We start from the raw sequence: 26,164 nt of genomic DNA, 5'->3' as shown, positions 1-26,164 counted from the left end.
GTACAGATATTTATTTTTAAATAAATTACTTTTTGCTGGTTTAATCAAAAAGCTTTTATAAAGTTTAGACCACATGTAATACATTAATCTCTAGAGGATTTGGCAAAGATTTATGTTTTCAATTTGTAGTTTTTTAAAAAATGTGGGCGCAGATTTGCTTAGATTAACACTGATTCTCAGAGCCCCCAAGTTCAGCACAAAGGACAAGGTTAGGTACAACAAGTGACACTGGTGAAGGCTCCCAGGTGGCGCAATGGTAAAGAAACTGCCTGCCAATGCAGGAGATGCAGGTTCCGTCTCTCAGTCCTCAGGAAGATCCCCTGGAGGGGGAAATGACAAGCCACGCCAGCATTCTTGCCTGAAAAATCCAATGGACAGAGGATGGTGGGTTACAGTCCTTCCTTAGGGGCACAAAGAGTCAGACACAACTGAGTGACTGAGCATGCCATGCTCACACATACTGGTGAGGAGCCTGAGACAGACTGAGCAGATATCTCTGATAGAAAGCTGACATGTCCCTGTCGCCTAACCGCTGGAAGTTTAAGCCATTCTGCTGTGAAAGCAAACACATTTTGGCGTCTAAACTCCGCCAAAATGTTTGCACCTTGGTTTTCTAGTTCCAGCTTCACAAAGAATAAATAGCAGAGTTCAGTGCCGCCTTCAGTAGACAATCTCCCCTGTGTACCACAGCCAGAGGCCAAGTCTGCACCCAAAGGTGCTGGTGGCCAGGCGCTTCCCAACATGACCCCCAAGCCACTGGCAGCAGAGATGGGAGGAAACCCCTTGGAAATTCTGCTGAGAAAATACTCCCTTTCATCCTAACACACATGTTCCTCCTGCTGGGAGAGGCTGTGTGCTTTGGATTATGTTTAAAAAATGTTTAGAGGCAGTCTTTTGCGGGGGCAGGGAGACATTTTCAAACCAACCTGACCAATCCCATGTGCAATCTGAGTTTTTCTTCAAAAGGCTTTCGATGTCTTCTCTCAATATAATTTTCTTTGGGCTGAAGGCTGTTTTTCCTCCAATGCTGTGGTGTCTAGTCCAGAAACTACTAGTATCTTCTGGATCATCACAGTGGACACTCTGGGGGTGACATAATCTGGGTCCATGCTGGGCCTGCAGTAACGTTTGATTCACATCATGACTGCAAGTAGAAATTGAGCCTGCCTGGGCGCATATCTAGAGAAGACAAAAACTCTAATTCAAAAAGTTATATGCACCTCAGTGTTCACAGCAGCACTGTTTACAATAGCCAAGACATGCAAGCACCCTAAATGTCCATCAACAGAGGAATAGATAAAAAAGATGTGGTACATATATGCAGTGCAATATTACTCAGCTATAGAAAAAGAATGAAATAATGCCATTTGCAGCAATATGGATGGACCGAGAGATTATCATAACAAATGAAAAAAGTCAGACAGAGAAAAACAAATATATGTGAAATCTAAAAAAATGATACAAATGAACTTATCTACAAAACAGAAACAGACTCAAAGACATAGAATACAAATTTATGGTTACCAAGTGGGGAAGGTGGGGAGAGGGATAAATTAGGAGTTTTGGATTAACAGATACACAGTACTATACATAAAACAGATAAACAATAAGGACCTACTGTAGAGCACAGGGAACTATAATAACCTATAATAGAAAAGAATATGAAAAAAGAATATATACATGTATGTATGTATAACTGAATCACTTTGCTGTATACCTGAAACATTGTAAATCAGCTATACTTCAATACAAAAAAATTTTAATTAAAATTAAAAAAAAAAAGAAATTGAGGATGCAGCCGTGCTCCATTCCCATTGCTTAGGTATACTCCCCCCACCCCCCGACCCGAGGGCCCCACAGATCCTGTTTATGAAACCTCTGGTCAGGTGGTCAGCTCTGTAACAAGCAGGAATGAGAGTCTGAGCTCATTACTTTCATCATTCGCAATATACTTTATAAGCATTTTTAATAAAAGCAACATAATATTCAAATAAAATTCAAGTCCACTTTGTTCCCCTCCTCCTTTGCCTTCTTCCACTTTTCTCCACAGAGACAACCCCCAGGAATACCCTCCAGAACACAGCTCTGTTTATTGTGCGTATATGTACACATCATCATATATAGTGTTTTTAAAATTTTTTTAATCATTTGTATCGTACTGTTTAAATTCTCTGCAACCTGTTTTTTTTTTTTTTTTTAATTCTGAGTGCTATGTTTTAGTGACCTATGTTAATAAGATTAACATATAGAGACCTAATTTGCTTTTAAACTGCTATTTTAATGTTCTTGGACCTACAAACTTTGTCTCACACAGATTTGCAAGTTTCTCTAGAGGAGATCTAGATCACAAGGAATGTAAATTTTCAGCTTTACTGGATACTGGTAATTTGATACCAAAACAATTGTATTCATTTTCACTCCCATTAGTAGAAATCCAAGTTCCTATTTCGATGTCGTTTCAAACATCTCATCTTGTCCAGTTCAACATCTTGTAAACAATCAGAGGAATATCATGTGACATCTAATTCAATTCATGTTTCTCTAAGTACAGTGAAGAGGAGAACATTTTGTGAATTTTGGTGATTTTGTTTGCCTTTTCTCTTTCCTGTTCATAATTTTTTGTCCATTAAAAAAAATGGGGGTTTCGTTTTGTTGCTTTTTATTTCCTTGTTCTTAAATACTTTGCAATACATGTTAACAAATATCTTCTCTGAGTTCATGGCTTGTTTTTTCTTTTTAATGAAAATTTCAAGCTAAACTTTAATTTTGGCATCATTTAAAAATTACAAGCAAACTTCTAAGTTTTTTCCTTTATGATTCATGCTCTTTGGAGCCTAAGAAATTCTGCTTAACTCGAAGTCATGAAGATAATCTGCACATTTCCTTCTAATAGTATATAAGTTGTGCTTCACATATAGTGTTCAGTAAGGTTCTAATTGAATATATTAATATTTACAAATAACTTACTTTAAAAAAAATTTTTATTTACATGTTTGGCTCTGCCAGTTCTTAGTTGCAGCATAAAGATCTAGTTCCCTGACCAAGGATGGAATGCAGGCCTCCTGTACTGGGAACTTGAAGTTGTTAGCCACTGGACCACCAGGGAAGTCTATACAAATAACTTTCTCGAAATTCTACTGCCCCAAGAGTCACCACTGATGTTCTCAACATCGCTTGTCCGCAGTCCCCTCTCCCCCAACCCCATTTTGATCCTGCAGCTATCACACAAGGAGGGGACTATACTAGCATTCAGGCAAGCTTAAATAATTAATACTAGAACATCATTCCTCATCAGGAAAATGCACATCAAAGCCATAAGGAGATGTCGCCTCACACCTGTCAGAATGGCCATCAAAAAGACCACAAATAACAAATGTTGGTAAGAATGTGGAGAAAAGATAATCCTTTCACATTGTTGATGGAAATGTAAACCAGAATAGCTACTGTGGAAAAGAGTGTGGAGGTTTCTCAAAAAACTAAAAATAGAAGTACCATATGACCCAGCAATTCCACATCTGGGTATAAAGCTGAAAAAACCAAACACTAATTCAAAAAGATACATAGACTCCAATGTTCATAACAGCATTATTTACAGTTGTTATGATATGGAAAAAACCCATGTGTCCATCAACAGAGGAATGGATAAAGCAGATGCCTCGTGCATGCTAAGCATGTGCTCTACCACTGAGCTACAACCGCTCAAAGACATATGCTATATGATATCATTTATATGTAGAATCTGAAAAATATAATAAACTAGCGAATATAACAAAACAGAAGCAGGCCTACAGACAGAGAGCAAACTAGTGGTTACCAGTGGGTATGAGGGGGAGGGGGAATATTGCGCTGGGGGAGTGGGAGACAAAAACTATCAGATGTAACATGGGCTCAAAATTTCGTAATTACTGTAAATGGAAGATTCCCCTTTAAAACTATATACAAATATTTTTAAAAGAATTAATACTAGATATGGACACAATTTATAGAATTTGAAGTATCAAGCTACAGGATTTTCAAGTTAGAGAACATCATGTGATTGTCTCATTTCCTTATGCAGTCAGATCAGATCAGTCGCTCAGTCGTGTCCGACTCTTTGCGACCCCATGAATCGCAACACGCCAGGCCTCCCTGTCCATCACCAACTCCCAGAGTTCACTCAGACTCACGTCCATCGAGTCAGTGATGCCATCCAGCCATCTCATCCTCTGTCATCCCCTTCTCCTCCTGCCCCCAATCCCTCCCAGCATCACAGTCTTTTCCAATGAGTCAACTCTTCGCATGAGGTGGCCAAAGTACTGGAGTTTCAGCTTTAGCATCATTCCTTCCAAAGAAATCCCAGGGCTGATCTCCTTCAGAATGGACTGGTTGGATCTCCTTGCAGTCCAAGGGACTCTCAAGAGTCTTCTCCAACACCACAGTTCAAAAGCATCAATTCTTCGGCGCTCAGCCTTCTTCACAGTCCAACTCTCACGTCCATACATGACCACAGGAAAAACCATAGCCTTGACTAGACGAACCTTTGTTGGCAAGAAATTAGTAATGACCAGATAAGTTTGCAGAAATCCATGCTTTGTGTATTGTAAAAGGTCTGCATGAATGCTTGCTCTCCTCCCACATACTAATAAACATGATCTGTGTATGGTTTTGATCATTTTTAAATTTAAAAATCAAATGTAATTTTAATGTACCCACAGAGAAATTTACATATGAGTTTCATAAAGAACAGCAAGTGTGAACACACTGAAGGGTGATATTCGTGTATGTAGAGGACAGATATGACGGCCTGTTTCTTGGTGGTGATGAAATTTGATAAATGACTTCTTTCCATAGAATCTCCAAAATAGAGTGATTGCAGGTCCTCACATTCCGTCAAATTAGTTAGAGCTTTTCTAGGACTTGGCTCTGTTTCTCTTTATGTACTTCTGTGGCAAAATTAAGATAAATTATTTGTTAGAGGCAATATCAACAGTCTTAATTTGAAAACATTCAGCAAGATGAACCTAGTGTGCTGGAGGTGACACTGGGAAAATGTGTGCCTGGGTTTCGAAAGCTGGCAGTTCTTCCCAAGCCGTGGAGGACTGTCTGTTCCTCCTAAATAAATAAGTAAGAAGAATGAGAAAGGAGAAGCCTGTGAGGAGCTAGGTCTCCCCAAGAACAGACAGTCCTCCACGGCTTGGGAAGAACTGCCAGCTTTCGAAACCCAGGCACACATTTTCCCAGTGTCACCTCCAGCACACTAGGTTCATCTTGCTGAATGTTTTCAAATTAAGACTGTTGATATTGCCTCTAACAAATAATTTATCTTAATTTTGCCACAGAAGTACATAAAGAGAAACAGAGCCAAGTCCTAGAAAAGCTCTAACTAATTTGACGGAATGTGAGGACCTGCAATCACTCTATTTTGGAGATTCTATGGAAAGAAGTCATTTATCAAATTTCATCACCACCAAGAAACAGGCCGTCATATCTGTCCTCTACATACACGAATATCACCCTTCAGTGTGTTCACACTTGCTGTTCTTTATGAAACTCATATGTAAATTTCTCCGTGGGTACATTAAAATTACATTTGATTTTTAAATTTAAAAATGATCAAAACCATACACAGATCATGTTTATTAGTATGTGGGAGGAGAGCAAGCATTCATGCAGACCTTTTACAATACACAAAGCATGGATTTCTGCAAACGTATCTGGTCATTACTAATTTCTGTGCTACAATGGTTTGAAAACATTTTACATGATTAGAATATTCAGGGTAGAGTTCAGATAAAAATAGCAGATTTGTATGAGATTTGGAAGAGCTGCCTAAGGATTAAGTCCTCCAATGAATACAGCCATGGAGCAAAATTCAGAATGAAGCCAGGCTACATGACTGCATCACTGGTCCACTCCCTCAGGTCTGGAAAGCTCTTTCCTTGAGGACACTGCTAAGGAGAAAAAAGAAGAAATCGCCTCTATGTGTGTTTCTGAGATGACTTCAAGGGGGTTTTTTTTTAGCAGGCAAAAAATTTCCAGTCTGCTTTCTTTCTTTTTTACATTTCATCTGAAAGACAGTGTGGTTTTCCACCAGCTTGGCGCTGTCACTACAGTCATTTTACCTGACCTCTTTTTTTCAGCAGGCGTAAGGCAAGGCTGAGCTCATACTTTCATGAAAGCCACTCTGCCGTCTAAGCAGAACGCACGCTGTTAGAAGAGCACGCAAATTGTAATTAAACAAAAATCCAGCAGCCAGCAGTTTCTTTTGACCACAGCGGTTTTTTCCTCCTGCGTGTTCTGCTGAAACAGCAGCGCTGCTGTGCATGGCCAGGCATGGGCTTTCTGCTCGGCTCTGCTGTTCCTCTGATGAGAACTGTGCATGTGAGGACGTTTTATTTCGTGCGTGCTAAGAGTTGCATGCAGCTGGATTTCAAGTATCTAAAGACGTGGGCCCCTCCCTCCTCGTCTCTTCTCACTATAGGGTCCAACCCAGGGCTGTCATGGGTGCTCAATTATCGTCTTCTAAGTGAAAATGTGATTGCATAAATAAGTGACTGCACAGGTCACTGCTTTCTACATAAAACAGTGTAAAGTAGGTGGGATCCGGGTCAATTACAGAGCAGGATCTGTGTGGTACAGAAATGAAAAGATGACCACAGGACTCCAACAAGAGGAGGCAGGAGCTGGTGTCCACCAGTTCTTTAGTGATGGTGGTTTAGATCTATGTAGACATAGGCCATAGGGTATACACGTGTGTGCATGCACAGATAGTATGTGTTATCTGTGCAATTATACACACAGCCGTGTATTATTTCTACATTTCAAAGTGCTGTATATTATGTATACATATAGAACATACGGATAAGTGTATACGTATTATGGGTATATGTTTATATGTGTATAGATGTATATGAATATATATATATATTTATGGCTTCCCTGGTAGCTCAGCTGGTAAAGAATCCACCTGCAATTCAAGAGACCCCAGTTTGATTCCTGGGTTGGGAAGATCCCCTGGAGAAGGGATAGGTTACCCTCTCCAGTATTCTTGAGCTTCCCTGGTGCCTCAGACAGTAAAGAATCCACCTGCAATGCAGGAGATCTGGGTTTGATCCCTGGGTGGGGAAGATCCCCAGAGGAGGGCATGGCAACCCACTCCAGTATTCTTGCCTGGAGAATCCCATGGACAGAGGAGCCTAGCAAGGTACAGTCTACAGGGTTACAAAGAGTAGGACACAACTGAGCGGCTAAGCACACGCACGCGCACACACACACACATACAAACATATATTACAGAAAATTTGCACAAGAGTTCCTCTTTTTTTAATCTTTTGGCTACACCAGGCAGGATCTTAGTCCCCCGACCAGGGACGGACCCTGGGCTGCCTGCACTGGAAACATGGAGACCCAACCACTGGACTGGACTGCCAGGGAAGTCCTCCGAGTCCCTCTTGACAACCATCTTTGTTTAGAAAAATACCTTGATTATACAATTGTGGGCTGGAAGTCATAGCTAAACCACTGTGAATCTAAACATCCAGAGGAATTTGGGAGTCAAGAGAGCAGACGGGAAGCAGATTAAAGAGAGGTGGATTCCACCAGGGCTTTCTTGGGACGGTTGTCTTGGGGGAACGCAAAGAAAAGTGGCTAATTTCATGTCTGGGTTGGTCCAAGCAGAGAAAAGATCAGATAGTGGACTGGCCCCCAAAAGAGATGTGAGCACAGCCAGAGCAGGCTTTTGTAACTGAGGGTGAACATGAACACCAGTCTATAAAATCTCAAGAATTAATAAGTGAATCTGGGAAATCATGAGAACTCTCACTGACTTGGTCAAGCAAATTTTCATTAAATCTTAGAAGTTGCCGGCATGTCAACTTAAGTCTCTGGGTTCTTGAGACTTGGGAAACCCTAGCTTCATTCCAACAAGTCAGCTCGTGAGGGACCTTCCTGAGGCCCAGAGTGACAAAAGAAGACAAAAGCATGAAGACAGACAAACACACTAAGCCCACAGCCTCTCCAGGGGTTAACAAAAGATTTTGAATTGGTAAGACCTACTTAATGGCTCCAGCCCTGAGCTGGTGCCAAACCTGAGCAGGTACAGACCTCCACACAGAATGTCCCTGACGCACACCTGTACCCACAGACCTCACCTGAGCAGCGAGGTGGGGATGGGGCTTAAGGGGCAACCTGGGGAAGTATGGCAGCTTAGTTAGAATGGTCACGCCCGGTGGTAGAGTCTTGTTACCTTCCCTCAGGGCTCTGTTGGTGCATACAGTAAACCTGCGAGGTAATTCTATACTTGCAGACATAGATGGGCACTGCTCCTCTGTGACAAACCAGAGCACCGAGGCTTCGGCTTGCTCAGCGCCAGCAGAACAGGATTCTGGGGAAGGAATTACGGTTTCCCGTGTTGTGCTTGGTTCACTGGATACCATTGTCCTTCTCCACAAAGGGTGTATTGTGAAATGTTCACAACAGCACTTTTAGGAAGAGTTCAATGTCTATCTCTATCTTGGTGAGAATGTGGGTGAATCTCCACAACGGACAGCAGAGCCCCCCGGCAGAGGGAGAGGGGAGTTTACACTCGCTGTGTTCCTAGCGGAGCCCAAGACCAGGCTCTTCCCCGACATCACCTGTGCTTTCTGAGAGAGACGGCGGCAGTGACTAGCTTCCTACAACATGACAAGACGGGCACCCAGGGTAGGGGTTTATCCAAAGGCATCCTCCGGTCCACTTAAGATTTCGGCTCTTCATTCTTTCAGAAGTATACCTCAAAAGAAATAGAACATAAACAAATACCGAACTCTGGTCAGTGATACAGATGTTGGAGTATTTAGTTGTGGAATGTTCTTATGCCCAAAGCTTGTTTTTTTTTTTTCATTAAAAAAAAATTGATGCGTAGTTGCTGTACAACATTATAGGTTACAGGTGTATGATAGAGTGATTCACAATTTTAAAAGTTATACTCCATCCATAGTTATTATAGAATATTGGCTATATTAACTGTGTTGTACAATATATTCTTTTTTTTTTAATTTTATTTTTAAACTTTACAAATTGTATTAGTTTTGCCAAATATCAAAATGAATCTGCCACAGGTATACATGTGTTCCCCATCCTGAACCCTCCTCCCTCCTCCCTCCCCATACCATCCCTCTGGGTCGTCCCAGTGCACTAGCCCCAAGCATCCAGTATCGTGCATCGAACCTGGACTGGCAACTCGTTTCATACATGATATTATACATGTTTCAATGCCATTCTCCCAAATCTTCCCACCCTCTCCCTCTGCAACAGAGTCGATAAGACTGTTCTATACATCAGTGTCTCTTTTGCTGTCTCGTACACAGGGTTATTGTTAGCATCTTTCTAAATTCCATATATATGTGTTAGTATACTGTATTGGTGTTTTTCTTTCTGGCTTACTTCACTCTGTATAATAGGCTCCAGTTTCATCCACCTCATTAGAACTGATTCAAATGTATTCTTTTTAATGGCTGAGTAATACTCCATTGTGTATACGTACCACAGCTTTCTTATCCATTCATCTGCTGATGGACATCTAGGTTGCTTCCATGTCCTGGCTATTATAAACAGTGCTGCGATGAGCATTGGGGTACACATGTCTCTTTCCCTTCTGGTTTCCTCAGTGTGTATGCCCAGCAGTGGGATTGCTGGATCATAAGGCAGTTCTATTTCCAGTTTTTTAAGGAATCTCCACACTGTTCTCCATAGTGGCTGTACTAGTTTGCATTCCCACCAACAGTGTAAGAGGGTTCCCTTTTCTCCACACCCTCTGTAGCATTTATTGCTTGTAGACTTTTGGATCGCAGCCATTCTGACTGGTGTGAAATCTTGTAACTTATTTTATACATAATCGTTTGTACCTCTTAATTCTCTACCCCTATACTGCCTCTCCCCCTTTCATCTTCTCACTGGTAACCACTCGTTTGTTCTCTACATCCATGAATCTATCTTCTTTTTTGTTTTATTCACTAGTTCTTTGTATTTTTTAGATTCCACGTGTAAGTGATATCATACAGTATTTATTTTTTTCTGACTTATTTCACTTACTGTAATACCACTCGCATCCAGAAGACTCTTAAACACTCCAGTGGACTTTCTTCCTGAGTCCCATCCCTGTAAGTGCCAGTCTGAACTCTGGGCACACCCCCTCACATGCTGAGAGAAACTGCTGTCAGGTTTCTCTCTCCTATCCCTCCTGCCGCCGCCTGCCCGTGACCATCCACTGTCCTGGACCAACAGGCGCCTCCCAGGGCGTCTTGCACGGAGACTCACTTCACTCTAATCGAATCAAAGCTTTAAATGCCAACTCATCTTTAAAAAACATGCATCTGATTATATCTCTTCTGTGCTTAAAACTCATCAATGGCTTATCTCGGTGAAAGTGAAATTGTTCAGTCGTGTCCAACTCTGCGACCCCATAGACTGTAGCCCGCCAGGCTCCTCCATCCATGAGATTTTCCAGGTGAGACTACTGGATCGGGTTGCCATTTCCTTCTCCAGGGGATCTTCCTGACCCAAGGATCGAACCCAAGTCTCCTGCGTTGCAGGCATACTCTTTACTGTCTGAACCACCAAGGAATCCCATCTCTGTGGTTGGGACAAAATACAACATTCTTAGTGTGGACCACATGGACCTCACTTTGCGGCCTCTGCTGGGGCCACATGAGCCTCTGTTCCGCCAACAAGAGAAGCATCTTCCTACCCCAGGGCCTGTGTATCTTGGAACATTCCCAACCATCCTTCCTGCTAAACCCCTACTCGTTGTTTGCTGCTGCTACTGCTGCTAAGTTGCTTCAGTCATGTCCGACTCTTTAGCGAGCCCATGGATGGCAGCCCACCAGGCTTCTCGGTCCATGGGATTTTCTAGGCAAGAGTACTGGAGTTGGGTGCCATTGCCTTCTCCGACTCATTGTTTAGGTCTGAGCTTAAATAAGGCATTTTGAGAGGAACTTCCTGACATACCCTCCGCCATCTAAGCTATGTCTCACTGTTACTTTCTCCCTTTACTTTCTCCTACAGTAGAATTAGTGATATAGTTTGTCTGTTTCTCCTGCTAGAATTCAGACTCCCTGTGGGCAGGGAGCCCGTGTGCTGTGCTCAACCCTGTGTCTGGGGACACAGCCCTGACACAAGTCCCCAGCACCCAGGAGGGGTCAATTGATACAAATATCTGTTGAGTGAATGTTCAACTATGCCTCAGGGAGAGGCAGTCTGAAAGGTGAAGGACAGAGTCCAAATCAACATGGCACCGTGAAGACCTGTGTAGCTACCCCACCTCGAGCGTGAGCATGACAGGCATTTGCAGAATCATTCCTGTCCCTCCCCTCACCCCTCAAGCCTGCACACTCCCCACTTGCAGGAAAAGGGAAAGGGAGAAAGAGCATCCAATACTTTAAGTGCCTGCTAAAAGGACTTCCTCTTCCTCATGGACTCACAGGGCGCTTTGGGCAGCCTGCAAGCCCACAGGAATGAAAAGAAAAGGGCCTGAACTCAGAATCACACGGTCAGTGTCCCTGGCTCGTAGCCCACTAGATTAGGACCTGACATGGACGGTTTTATGCCTTGGAAACTTCATGGGCCCTGCATAAGCTGCACCCCATTAGGGGACAAAATGAGCTAAAGTAAGTGAAAGTGCTTCTTACGCCATAAACCTACGATCACCACATAGAGGTGGGATACCTGCAGACTGAAGAATAGTAAAATTTTAGATATACGGATTTTGCTGTTTAACAACGAACGACGTTAATACCAGTTTTCTTACTATTACTGTGAGAATAATGAACAACTTGATATTCTTTCCACTTTAAGGAAGATATTAAATATAGATAGAAACATGGTAGAAATGACTTAAATTTAGAAATATTACTTCCTACGTCAGCAATTTATGATCACCGTTACCCTACACAGGACTTAAATTGTGTAAGCATTCAACTGACCTGCAACGAATAACTTACCAGGTTATGTCACACTAAAATCTAGATTTTTTTCTCATACTACTTTTATGACAAACCAGCTTTATTTTCCTGTTTGTAAAAGTAATATGCATTCATAAAAATTTATACGATATACAAATATAATAAGAAGCAAGAGAAAATTATTCAATATCTTTTCTTTACCTACATCAAAAAATATTGTAAAGATAGGCAAGATTTGCAAATAATTATAAATATGTCTCATAACAGGCATCACGTGGTGAGAATTTTAAAATCTCTCATACATGGGATTATTCCAAAAGACTTTCCACATTGCAAAAGCATACATTTTTGTTTAAGAGACATTTAACTTATCAGCTATTAGTTCTTTTTGCTGATGTGTATTTGAGAAGATCATTCTTTTTGGCTGAAAAATTACAACTAAAATGTCCATTAGATATTTTAGTAACTTTCTAATATATAACACAACTAAGATATAGATATTGTTAGCAAAGGGAAATGGCACAAGGATCCACAGTACTTCTTAAATGCTAAATTGAAGGGGCAGAAATAAAGTTTCCCAGCACACGCTAACTTTGCAAATTGTTAACAAATACAGACATGCTGCATCTGTATTGTCACAAGGAAACAACTAAGATATTACTAATTTTAAATACCAGGCTGTCAGCAAGAATGAAGCTGAAATCCAGGGATGTTCCAAGAAAAGGCAGAAATATGCCTGGAGCAATGAGTAAACTTTCAGGCTGAATTCATGTGAATCACTGGACAGCCCCAGGTTTCTAAATTCTTTTGCAGCCTACGTGTCAGGAAGAATAAGAAAGGGCTACTCCTGTTCTGTACCGCCACCTAGTGGACAATGACACCCCCGCTCCGACGCATTGCTCGCTCCAGTTAGGTAAGGAACTGATGAATGCTGTTTGGGAAAAACAAGACGAATTGCCCTTTGAGTTTTAGTTTCGGTTTGGACTTCAAATTTCAAAATGTCTGGTTAGTGAAGCAAATGTGGTATTTCATCATCTTTGATCAGCCATTAGGAAAGAATAAGCAGCATTTATAAGCTGCATCTTTTCCTCTTTTCAAGCATTAAAAATGCATAAAGGCATTGATATCTCCGAGTTGCCATTAATAATTAACTTTTAAAAATCTCTTTTTGTCCTCCTTCTCCAGCCCTTGCTACCTATTTCATAAGTCTTTGATACCAGCTGCAACAACTCAACCGTTTGTTTTAAAGCAAAAACAATTCAGGTCCCCTTGCAAAGTATTTCAAACTGTGGGAGCAACACACGAGTGGATCCTGACATCAATACAGGGGGTCTTGTCCAGCATTAAAAAATAAAATATTCATTTTTTGAGGAGTCTCCACAGTTTTCCACGACACAACCGCACTTCTATGAGAAACAATTCAAGACAGTCAGACTCCCAGAAGCAGGAGGGGTGAGGTGGAGGTCAAGTTTCAGTTACAGGAGATGAAGAAGTTCCAGAGATCTGCTGACCAACATTGTGTTTGTAGTTAACCACACCATATTGCGCACTGAGCATTTTAAGAGGCTAGATGTCATGTTAAGTGTTATCACAATAAAAAAGGGATCATTCAGGAGGACTATTAACAACAACAAAAAAGAAAAACAGACTAGCTTGGAATCTAAAATGTCAACCAGCCTCCCACATGTATGGTGAATGTAATTCTCTGAAACCTGTTACACGCATGTTTTATACATCTTCTGGCGTGAGGTAAAGGGCTTTTCATCCTGTGGGACAAGTTCAAGAAAGTTCAAAAGGCTCTGCTCTATTGTTCTTAAAAAACACCCAAATTTCAGATAAAAATCTCTGTTATATTGCAAATTGATTAGGGTTCCTTGTATGTAAACAGCTTCACTGTTTCTGAAATAGGAGGTTTAAGATGCCCTGAGGCAGGTAACCACCAGCACCCAGAGCACAGAAGTGGAACTCTGTCGGCCGTCTACCCTTTGTCTTTGATGTGAGGACGTGCCAGGTGGTCTGGAAGCCTTGGTGATGGGGCCCAGCCTCTGGAGCCGGGTGACCATGGTTTTGAATTCCGAAGCAGATGATTCTCACTGTATGTCGGCCTCTGCGGTCTCAGTGTCCTAATCTGAACGTGAAACTGTACATGCTTAATGCGTGGAGCTATCGTGAGAAGCACATGGGTGATGCAGACCAGTGTGCCCAGCACATGCAACTGAAAGTGAGAGTCAGTCGTGTTTGACTCTTTTCAACCCAATGGACTACACAGTCCGTGGAATTCTCTAGGCCAGAATACTGAAGTGGGTAGTCTTTCCCTTCTCCAGGGGATCTTCACAACCCAGGGATCAAATTCAGGTCTCCTGCATTGCAGGCGGATTCTTTACCAGCTGAGCCACAAGGGAAGCCCAAGAATACTGGAGTGGGTAGCCTATCCCTTCTCCAGAGGATCTTTGGTAGAAACAGCCAGTGTTGTTACGCTGGCATCTTTTCAAACAGTTCTTGTCTTTCTTATGGCTCCAGATTTCTACAGCTTAGAACTGCAAATATCCCTATAAGAATTAAAAACCTGACTCCCAGTCAGAATTGCTTCTCCAGACCAGTCCAGTGAGAGCCTGAACTCTGCATTCTCTGTTTATGATTGTGTTTATTATAAGTCTCAGTGGAAGTGTTTTCCTTGTTTCTGCAGGGCCTTCTTTATTTTACTGGAGAACACGGGTCTCTCATGGTTTTTCTTCTCAAAGTGGGATACCATCCTGGAGGGAGTGACCACCCAAATGGAACCACGGTGTCTCCTGTGAGCAGAGCAGGCCTGGGGAGAAGATGAGGACCCATCTTCTTTATTTGCTTTAAACTGAAGTGGAACTGACATGGAACTTTACATCAGTGTCTGGTGTGCACCACAGTGACTCACAGTTGTAAATATGTGAGACCGTCACCGCGGTGAGTCTAGTGAGTCGTTAACATCCACCCCACGAAATCACACATCTTTCTTCTTGTGATGAGGACTCTGAAAGATCCATTCTCTTAGTAACTTCCAAACATATAGCATACTACTGTTAGCTGTAATCACAGGCCGCGTTTCCATCCTCAGGACTCATCTATAACTAGAAGTCTGACCTTCGATACCCTCTCCCCCTCACCCACCCGCCCCGCCTCTTGGCAGCACCAGGCCACTTTCTGAATCTGTGAGTCCAGTGGCATTCACGCCCCTCCCCTTCAGTCTCTCCTCATCCCTCTGCGCCCTCCTCTTTGCTCCTCCAACCCCAGGAGAACCTGAATGGACAGAGTGTTGCTAAAAATAGCTCCTGTCTTGCCTCTTGGCTGTGGGGAGCTGAGAGTGTCCTGATGAGAAAATGAGCAAAGAAGCTGTGAGGACAGTGGGGTTGCACCAGTGTCGTGTTTTCATGTCATGAATCCAACTCGGGAACGTTATCAACATGGGCGGGCGGCAAGGGCGCCAGGGCCTGCCGCTCACCGGTGGTGCAACCTTGGCAAGTTGGCAGACCTTGTGGAGCCTCAGTTTCCTCAGCTCTAAATCGCAGAAAGCAGTACCTCCCATTCACAGCAGATTTGAGAGTTAAACGAGTAATGAGGGTAGATGTGCTGAAATAGATCCCAGCCACTGTAAGTGCTGACTACCAACTGAATGTTTCTATCCCCCCACATTCACAAATGGGAGCCTACTCCCTGGAGTGATGGTATTTGGAGGTGGGGCCTTTGATTTTGTCATGAGGATGGAGTCCCCACGAATGGGACTGGTGCTCTTATTAGAAAAGACAAAGATGTCCCCGCACCATGTTCGGGGCACTACGAGTAGATTGCCATCTGCAAACCAGGAAGAGGATCCTCAGCAGATACAGATCTGCCAGCAACCTGCTTGTGGACTCTAGCCTCCAGAACTGTGAGAATAAATGCTTGTTGTTTAAGCCCCCAGTCTAAACAAAGGTCTCTATAGTCAATGCTATGGGTTTCCCAGTAGTCACATAAGGATGTGAGAGTTGGGCCATAAAGAAGGCTGGACACCAAAGAACTGATGCTTTCAAATTTTGGTGCTGGAGAAGACTCTTGAGAGACCCTTGGACTGCAAGGAGATCAAACCAGTCAATCCTAAAGGAAATCAACCCTGAATATTCATTGGAAGGACTGATGCTGAAGCTCCAATACTTTGGCCACCTGATGCAAAGGGCTGACTCATTGGAAGACCTTGATGCTGGGGAAGATTGAAGGCAGAAGGGAAATGGGACGACAGAGGATGAGATGGTTAGATGGTATCACTGACTCAATGAACATGAGTTTGAGTAAACTCTGGGAGATTGTGAAGGACAGGGAAGCCTGGTGTGCTGTAGTCCACGGGGTCGCAGAGTTGGACACAACTGAGCAGCTGAACAACATTATATTGACACAGGTGGACTCCAGTTCTCAGAATTAGGTGTTTAGTTAGTGTGTATTTGAAAAGATATAACTAGCACCTCAGATCATCAATCATGGAAATGACAGAGTTTGAGACAACAGAGAAATATTAAAAGTGAAAAGCTGAGCTGATTCAAAGAAAAAACACAGTAATATAGGGTGTACTCAACATTGACAAAATTGTGAGCACAGGATATCAAAGACTTGAGTGTGAAACTCTGTTGGTTCTGGTGGAGTCTCTTCTGTGGGACAGTCCTCCTGCGGGGCCCACAGATGAATTCTCAGCGAGAGCCGGGGCAGAACCCATTACTGGGCTGGGAGGGGTCCAGGCGCCCCTGGTCTAGTCATCTTTGTTGTGCAGATGAGCTCACAGCTAGAAAAGTCCCCTGGCTGGATTCTCTGACTTGGTGGAGAGTCTCCTCGGGGCTGAGCTTTCACACAGGAAGTAGCAGCTGCTGCTGGTGCTCACGTGCAAGGCAAGCGGGTTCCCCAATAGCAGCACCTGCCACTGTGGTCACTAGGCCCTCATGGCCCCAGATGCCAGCAGACAATGTGGCGAAGAGGAGCCGAGATTCAGAGGCCTGGGATGAATGTTCTGGACAAACTGGAAGGGCAGAGGGAGAAGACAGGGCAGCCTATGCTTTCCAAGAGCCAGAGGTGCAGCCACATCTGGGAAGGGTTGGTTAAGGGAGAAGGATGTGTCACAGTCAGTTCAGGCTCCAGCCAGCTTGATTCCCAGGAAAGGAGCCTTGAGGCCTTGCTCTGGTGGAGAGCCCAGGCACCAGGGCAGGAGCCGGTACACCTGCTGTCCTCAGGGGCCTGTTGGGATGTTAGAAAGCTAAGTCCTGGGCTGAGTGGAGGGTAGAGGGAGGCAGGTCCTACATGGCCTGTGAGTCTCACCACTAGGCTCATGGGTGAGCCCATCTGACCCTCCTGGGACCATGTCTGAGGAGCTTTCCCAATGGTCAACCGGAACCAGACGCAGTGGGGTCCCCCGAGACCAAAACCCTAGGGACTAGGAAAAGCACTTTCCTTCGAGGACAAGTACCAAACACAGCCAGTCTCAACACAGGGTTTCTCAGGCAGCTGCCATCAGCTTCCCTGCCCAGAGTCACAGGGTGGATGGACCAGGGTTTAGTAACACCAGGCCCCCAGGCATCTCCACCATCAGCAAGAGCCCTAAAGAATGTTAGGATGGTTCCAAAAACTAAAACAAGGCACAGAGCAGACCATGAGCTTAGCAATGCCAAAGAAACATCCAAACAGTAAAGTGGAAGAATAACTGTCCACGTCATTGACTTTACAGCATTTGTGATTATTCCTTATGAATAGTCAACTACAGAAGGAACATGTCAGCCAGTTTTCTCGCAAGCTGAGATCCTGGGATGCCTGGAAGGAAGACGTTAAGGACTTCTTTGGTTCCAAAAACTGCTAGGTGGTACTTTTCCCCTGATTTTGACTGTTTTGGTAATACGAGTTGAAAGATGAAATATTATTATCACGACCCCATGGGGAAGAACCCCAACCAAAGAAACCTAAAATATAAAAATGCTTTTCCCCCCCTTTCTTAGATTTTGAATGCTAGTGCCAAACATTCAAATGCTGTTTTAAAAAGAAATATTTTGCCTTTTAAATTTATTCCTGGGATGAGAAGAGGGTGACGTTTTTGCTTTCGTATGGGACTCTCTTTAAAATGTCCATATGAAGTTCTTCAAAAGCAAAATTTTTACTCTTGAAAGGAAGAAAAAAAATTGTTCCTCCACCCAGTACTCAGGTCCCTCAGACAAGGCGCTCAGCCTGCCCAGCCAGAGGTGGCCTTGGGACCAAGCCCATGGTGTGTGGCGGAGACAAGATGCGTGTGTGCAGAAAGCTTGCCACATGGTCAGGACTCAACGTGCAGTAGCTATTAGCTCTTGTTTTTTGTAAACCTGAAGCAGGTTTTTCTTTTAAGAGTCCTGCCTCCCATCATCTGTGGGGAGAGGAGGGAGAAGGAAGGTCGACGAAAGTGATGGTAACAGTGGAAGAGGCACGTGGGTGGAGTTCTGTGACCTTTGGGAAAAGAAATCGTAAGCTGCCCACATGACCTATGTTCCCCGTCCTGCCAACTCAAAACCAACAGAAACATGCAACCTCTGGGAACGGAAGACAAGAGGAGGCAGAGGGAACCTTGAGAGATACCGAGGGAAAATGATGACAAAAACTGACTCTGACCCCAGGTCTGCAGGGAAAGCCTCCATATTTGATGGCTTATTTGAACCTCTGCTGTTTGAAGAAAGACAAATCACCAGAAAAAGCAGAGAAACAGGGTGAACAAAGGAGGGTGAGAAAGTCATATATAGACTGGGCACCAGAGAGGTACGCGCAGATGCAACGATGAAAAGTCCATGAAAAGGTAGCAATTTTTAAAAGGTGTGTAGGTACATACAATTCTGTGAAATATATTCCCAATGGTAATAATTAGAGGAGAGTTTGGCATAATGAGAAGATATTCAGTGAAGTTTAAAAGATGCTTAACTTCAATTAAGTTCACAAAGCACTGCTGAGTTAATGGCTCTAACAATAGTCACTGGGAGTCGCTGTGTGGCTGCAGTGTCCTGGGCTCCTGGAACAGAGGGAGGAGGGAAGGAAATGTCTGTTGCGTGTCTAATGGTGACAAGTGCCACAGATGAACATGCAGCAGGGGGCTGGGGTCAGGGTGGCCTGAAAGGAAGCAGAGGGGAACCCTTTGGCATCTGGGGTCAGGGAGTACCAGGCAGAGCAGCAGTAGCTCGAGGGCCCTGGGCGGTGGGTCCAGGAAGCCAGAGTGATGGGAGTGGGAGTGGAGGCAGTGAGGAGGGGGTCAGGGTCAGATCAGAGAGGCAGGCTGTGTGGAACCAGGCTGGTCCTTTTCGTCTGGCTGTGTTCAGAGTTAGTGGGAGGTTTTGAGCAGAAAGTGATAGGATCTGACTTTTCATCCTTTTTCAGCAAGGACCCCTCCAGCTGCTGGATTGAGAATCAGTGTGAGAAGGTAAAGGCTGTAGCCACAGAACATGGAGTAGGCCACTTAATCACCTAGCAAGAAGCACCCGGGCTCCAGGGGAAGGCATGTGGGCAGGCTTCCACCTGTCCCTTGGGGCGCTAAGGCCAGAAGGGAAGAGGGGGTAGGATGGAGAGCAACCCCAGCTGTGAACACAACCAAGAAGTCTAGTTTCAGGAATACTGGGGTCGAGTTTTATATTGTACATATCTTCCTTTTCTCATGCTGAATTCTCCATCACATTGGAGAGGAAGTGCTGTTTCTGTTTTAGTATTACCATTGAACAGGAACTGAGGGTTTATGTAACAGTCTGGTGGGAACTGAAACCAGGGCAGGGTTGAGGGGGCGGGGTTTGGAGTGCTTCTGTTTAAACATAGGGAGACAGATGGACGTCCTACCGTCCCATCTTCCTTCAGTAAGAACTCAACATGCCGTGGGGCTTCATGAGCCAGCCGGGCTTCCAGCACTTGGTGCTGCAGGCTTTAGCATGACGTCATTCTGGAGGGAAGCCGGCATAATGACGTCCTCAGGCCCGGCTGGGACAGGCAGCCCGTCGTGGGCCCTGGACACCCGGCAAGCTTCTGCTGAGGGCGCCTGACAGGCGGATCTGTCCCCTGAATGAAGCAGGTCACTGCAAGGGGGCAGGAACTGCTTGCTGCCTGGTCACGTGCAGGGCACTCGACTCCGGTCCCTCTCCTGCACGTGCTGGTGTCATCTCTGTGCTACACGGGGGCAAACGGAACTCATGCAAAGGGGGGATGTTGTGTGCTGGGCTGTCAGCACCAAAGTCCATGGTCTTTGACCCCAGAGTCTTGTCTTTTGCCAGCCTCTAGGAAACAGGAGCAGGGCAGCTAGTCAGAGTCTGAGTTGGGTGAGTCTCAGTCTTTCACACCTGTGGGCAGACTGTGCCTCTCAGAGGAGCTATGGGAGCCCCACTCAGGTGGAGGGGTAGCACGGGGTGAAGCAGGAAAGCTGTCAGGGTAGGTGGACCGGCCGGCAGGGAGGGACCAGTCTCCTTGTGGAGACCTGCTCCTGAATGGAACACTTGATGGGGCAAGCGAACAAAACTGATCCCGAGGAGTGGAAGGGCTTGGGCAAGTGTTCAGTTCATCTACACGGTGTTCCTTTCCTCCCTCATGTTGTAAACGGGAGCCCATTCTACAGTTCTCAGGACTGAGTAAACGAAAGGACAGGTGGAAAGATCATTTTCAGAATAAAGGTGGCAGATAATGGCTGCTGAAAACCAAGGGAATCCTTGCTCCCTTTTGTCTAGGGAGGGACGAGTCACCAGGCCACGAAAAACGCGAGACTTTTACTTTTACAAACAAAATCCATTTGCACTTATTTTTAAGAAATTGAAGACTGGTGAGGCTGCTGGAGTGCTGAGCCTCCCCACTCGCATCATTACTGGGGAGCCCCCCTCCCTCTGTGGATCTGGCTCAGAGGCCCCGGCCAGAAGACACCCACAGCAGGCGCTAGGGAGCACAGGGCCCTGGAAAGCCACTGAACAGCTAAGGAAACACAGGTCAGTCTCTCAAAGATGCAGAGCATTAATTTAGAAACACACCAAATTCCTGTGGAACTGCAACTCTAACCTTTATACTCTGTGCAGTGCAATCTCTCGTCCCCTATTGGAGTGCATCCTTTTAAGTTGATTTCAACATTGAAAAGGGAGGGCAAGCATGCCAGTGCTTCTAGAACCATCAACTCAAAGAGCTCACGGATGAATCATCATAACAACTTGTGGGAGGGAGGGAGGGGAAAAGTCCTTTTCCCCCAGGGATTTCCTCAGGTGTCTGTCCTGGGTCTCCTGCTGGTCAAAATCTGTTCTTAAAGGAATGAAGGGGCGGGTCAGAATGGCGCCATGACAAATGATACAGAAGTAGGCCAATGGCGATCCGGGTTGTCCGGTCTCATGTTATTTCCCCCAAGAAAGAAGGAAATATTAAATCCAGTGCTTATCTTTATCCCTCTGAACACAATGCCATCCAAAAGAGATAAGAAAATGGACACATGATGAAATGTGGAGATCTCAGCAGCCACTTTGACACGAAGTAGGGAGCTCTGACTTCTACAACGTGGGTGCTTCTGTTTCTCATTTGGCATCAGCCTAGTTAGAAAAACGTCTCCTCCCACACACGGCTTTCAACATTTCTTACTTACCCCTCTTATGCACTCTTCCAGGTGTTCATACTGAAGGACAGGCATGACGTTCCAATCTGAAATCTGGAACTCTGGCATCCAAATTAAGTTCTAATTATTTCCATCTTCTCTTGCTATCATGTCATACAACAAAAAAACACAGTAATTGCAAACAGCCTTTGAATCAGATCTCCTGCAAAAGAGGTGGTTAAACCATGGAAGCTGCCAAATACCTTTTTATTCCAAATATCCCTAAAATTCTCATCTGGGTTTTACATTCTGTTTCCTGCTTCCCAGATGAACTTTTCCTCTCTGGATCCACACACAATCTAAGGGGATATTTCCTTTCCAAACATCTTTCGTCTTCAAATCCCAGTCTCTTCTTAAAGATATGTACTTTCTACTCATCTCCGTGGAAAAGACTGAAGGTGGGAGCAGAAGGGGATGACAGAGGATCAGATGGTTGGATGGCATCACTGACTCAATGGACATGAGTATGAGCAAGCTCTGGGAGTTGGTGATGGTCAGAGAAGCCTGGTATGCTGTAGTCCATGGGGTTGCAGAGTCGGACACGACTGAGCAACTAAACTGGACTGACTGACTGACTCATCTCACACCAGTCAGAATAGCCATCATTAAAAAGTTTACCAAAAAAAGTCTAAAACTAACAAATGCTAGAGAGGGTATGGAGAAGAGGGAACGCTCCTACGCTCTTGGTGGGAATGTTAATTGGTGCAGCCACTATAGAGAACCGTATGGGATTTCCTTTAAAAATTTAAAATAGAGATGCCATATGATCCAGCAATCCCACTCCTGGACACATATCTGGAAAAGATGAAAACTCTAATTTGGAAAGATCCATGCACCCCAATGTTCACAGTAGCATTATTTACAATTGCCAAGACATGGAAACAACCTAAGTGCCCACTAACATATGAATGGATGATAAGATGTGGTATATTCATAAAAAGGAATATTACTCAGTCATAGAAAGAATGGAATAATGTCATCCATTCGCAGCAACATGGATGGACCTAGAGATTACCATAAGTAATCTTATGTTTGCTGCTGCTGCTAAGTCGCTTCAGTTGTGTCCAACTCTGTGCGACCCCATAGACGGCAGCCCACCAGGCTCCTCTGTCCATGGGATTCTCCAGGCAAGAACACTGGAGTGGGTTGTCATTTCCTCCTCCAACGCATGAAAGTGAAAAGTCAAAGTGAAATCGCTCAGTCGTGTCTGACTCCTAGCGACCCCATGGACTGCAGCCTACCAGGCTCCTCCATCCATGGGATTTTCCAGGCAAGAGTACTGGAGTAGGGTGCCATTGCCTTCTCCAAATCTTATGTTTAAGATTACTTAAACAGTAAGATAAATATCATATGATACCACTTTTATATGGAATCTAAAAAATGATACAAATGAACTTATTTACAAAACAGAAACAAGACGCACAGACATAGAAAACAAACTTATGATTACAAAGGGGAAGGTGGGAGGGATGAACCAGGAGTTTGGAAATAACAGATATATACTACTAAATATAAAATAAGATGAACAAGGACCTACTGCATAGCAAAGGGAACTAGTCTCAATATCTTGTAATAAACCATACTGGAAAAGAATCCGAAAAAGAACATATACATAAAACTGAATATATACATAACCTGAATTTATATATATATAGGACTTCCCAGGTGGCTCAGTAGCAAAGAATCTGTCTGCCAAGCAGGAGACCCAGGTTCAATCCTTGGGTCCGGAAGATCCCCTGGAGAAGGAAATGGCAACCCATTCCAGTGTTCTTACCTGGGAAATCCCATGGACAGAGAAGCCCAGCAGGCTACGGTCCACACGGTCAGACAAGACTTAGTAACTAAACAGCAACATATATATAACTGAATCACTTTGCTGTACACCTTACCATGTTCACAACATGTAAATCAACTATACTTCAATTAAAAAATATATATATATATATATACCCTCCACCTACTCACTGAGTCTTTTCTTCAGGACCATTGTTAATGCAACACATATCATATCCCACTGGTGACCATGGTATTCCTGCAGCTAATGCAGAGAGGCCGGCCCAGACAGGACTTACTGGTAAACTTCTCAAGGCTTCCTTCTAAATGTAGCACAGTTTCCCTAGAACATAGGACACTCCCAGAATGTGCCAATTTTGAGCCCAGACCTCCTATTCTTCCTCCCTTGCTTGGTGTAGATGAAGCCATGCAGGGGGACATGGGCCCCATCCCGCCTCGCCTCCTCCGGCCACAGCATTCTTCATCTAAGGAAGCCCAGCCTCTCTCTCAAGTTCTTGGCCCTGGGGCAATTGTGAAATTGGCTCTAAAGACTAAACACAAAATTCTCTGAGTCTCTTTCATTTTCATCCGCTCTGAATGCTTTAGAATGATTAAATATGATCAGCGCTGTCAGCTGTCTGCAAAAGAACTTAAACAACCCACCAGCACTGTATCTCTATGATTAAAAGACAGATCTGAGTTTGGAACCCCTGTGATTACTTTGCAGGAGAAAGATATTATGAGGAAGAAGTCTAGAACTTGACTCAGGCCAGGTAAGTTGTCTCTGCTCATTTGGTGATGACAACACATTCTGCCAGATGTTCACTGTTAACAATGTAAGATTACTGTATTGTGTAACCAAAAGAAGGCAGTGCTCATTCTTCCTGTTTTCTCTTTTAGGACAAAATGGAAAGATCATCTTGTTCTTATCCCATTTTTCCCTTACCACAAAGTGAAAATAGCGTGTAAAAGTTACAGAAGCTAATAAATGAAATATATCCAGAATCCCTTAGTATAACAGATAGTTCTACAGCAAAAGAAGACTTTTTCTTTTGATTTACTTTTCTAACTGTGGATGGTTGCTTTTATTACTGAACATTTAAAACAGTGTCTCCATAAAACCTCCATTATATGTCCCAAATGGCAGAGAATAGGTTCAGTTCAGTTAAGTTCAGTCCCTAAGTCGTCTCCGACTCTTTGCGACCCCATGGACTGCAGCACACCAGGTCTCCCTGTCCATTACCAACTCATGGAATTTAATCAAACTCATGTCCATTTGAGTTGGTAATGCCATCCAACCATCTCATCCTCTGTCGTCCCCTTCTCCTCTCACCTTCAGTCTTTCCCAGCATCAGGATCTTTTCCGGTGAGTCAGTTCTTCACATCAGGTGGCCAAAGTATTGGAGTTTCAGCTTCAGCATCAGTCCTTCAGGACTGATTTCCTTTAGGATGGACTGGTTGGATCTCCTTGCTGTCTAAGGGACTCTCAAGAGTCTTCTCCTACACCACAGTTCAAAAGCATCAATTCTTCGGCGCTCAGCTTTCTTTATGGTCCAACTCTCACATCCATATATGACTACTGGAAAAAACAGAGCTTTGACTAGACAGACCTCTGTTGGTAAAGTAATCTCTCTGCTTTTTAATAAGCTGTCTAGATTGGTCATAACTTTTTCTCCAAGGAGCAAGTGTCTTTTAATTTCATGATGCAGTCACCATCTGCAGTGATTTGGAAGCCCCCAAAAATAAAGTCTGTCACTGTTTCCACTGTTTTCCCATCTATTTCCCATGAAGTGATGGGACCAGATGCCATGATCTTCGTTTTCTGAATGTTGAGTTTTAAGTCAACTTTTTCACTCTCCTTTTTCCCTTTCATCAAGAGGCTCTTTAGTTCTTCACTTTCTGCCATAAGAGTGGTGTCATCTGCATATCTGAGAAATATTGATATTTCTCCCAGCAATCTGGATTCCAGCTTGTGCTTCATCCAGTCCAGCATTTCTCATGATGTACTCTGCATACAAGTTAAATAAGCAGGGTGACAATATACAGCCTTGACATAGTCCTTTCCCGATTTGGAACCAGTCTATTCATCCATGTCCAGTTCTAACTGTTGCTTCTTGACCTGCATACAGATTTCTCAGGATGCAGGTCAGGTGGTCTGGTATTCCCATCTCTTGAAGAATTTTCCACAGTTTGTTGTGAACCACACAGTCAAAGGCTTTGGCATAGTCAATAAAGCAGAAGTAGATTTTTGTTTGGAACTCTCTTGCTTTTTCCATGATCCAGCGGATATTGGCAATTTCATCTCTGGTTCCTCTGCCTTTTCTAAATCCAGCTTGAACATCCGGAAGTTCACAGTTCATGTACTGCTAAAGCCTGACTTGGAGAATTTTGAGCATTACTTTGCTAGCATGTGAGATGAATGCAATTGTGCGATAGTTTGAGCATTCTTTGGTATTGCCTTTCTTTGGGATTGGAATGAAAACTGACCTTTTCCAGTCCTGTGGCCACTGCTGAGTTTTCCAAATTTGCTGGCATATTGAGTGCAGCACTTTCACAGCATCATCTTTTAGGGTTTGAAATAGCTCAACTGGAATTCCATCATCTCCACTAGCTTTGTTCATAGTGATGCTTCCTAAGTCCCACTTGACTTCACATTCCAGGATGTCTGGCTCTAGGTCAGTGATCACACCATCGTGATTATCTGGGTCGTGAAGCTCTTTTTTGTATAGTTCTTCTGTGTATTCTTGCCATCTCTTCTTAATATCTTCTGCTTCTGTTAGGTCCATACCATTTCTGTCCTTTATTGAGCCCATCTTTGCATGAAATGTTCCCTTGGTATCTCTAATTTTCTTGCAGAGATCTCTAGGTCTTTCTC

General features: G+C 43.9%; 1 protein-coding gene across 7 annotated transcripts in view; it reads right to left on the bottom strand.

Annotated features, from left to right (window-relative positions):
- The window catches only part of LOC109578004 (BCL2/adenovirus E1B 19 kDa protein-interacting protein 3-like), a 53,067-nt gene that overhangs the window by 6,820 nt on the left and 20,083 nt on the right, over window positions 1-26,164 (bottom strand). Inside the window, exons 2-5 of one of the 7 annotated variants that reach the window (XR_011563825.1) lie at window positions 21,508-21,620; window positions 8,613-8,749; window positions 927-1,179; window positions 40-358 (exon numbers count right to left, since the gene is read on the bottom strand). Coding sequence is in view for 2 of the 7 variants with exons in the window: in XM_070778941.1 (XP_070635042.1) it covers window positions 210-358; window positions 927-1,179; window positions 1,619-1,644 (428 nt within the window). In the remaining 5 variants the exon portion in view is untranslated. Of the gene's footprint in view, window positions 1-39; window positions 359-926; window positions 1,180-1,618; window positions 1,645-8,612; window positions 8,750-21,507; window positions 21,621-26,164 lie in introns of those variants that run through there. The other 6 variants (XR_011563826.1, XR_002183642.2, XR_011563828.1 and 3 more) reach the window with 6 other exon arrangements.

The sequence above is a fragment of the Bos indicus genome, chromosome 24 (assembly GCF_029378745.1).
Source record: "Bos indicus isolate NIAB-ARS_2022 breed Sahiwal x Tharparkar chromosome 24, NIAB-ARS_B.indTharparkar_mat_pri_1.0, whole genome shotgun sequence".
Lineage (NCBI taxonomy): Eukaryota > Metazoa > Chordata > Mammalia > Artiodactyla > Bovidae > Bos > Bos indicus.
This window is presented reverse-complemented; position numbering and strand designations above follow the sequence as displayed.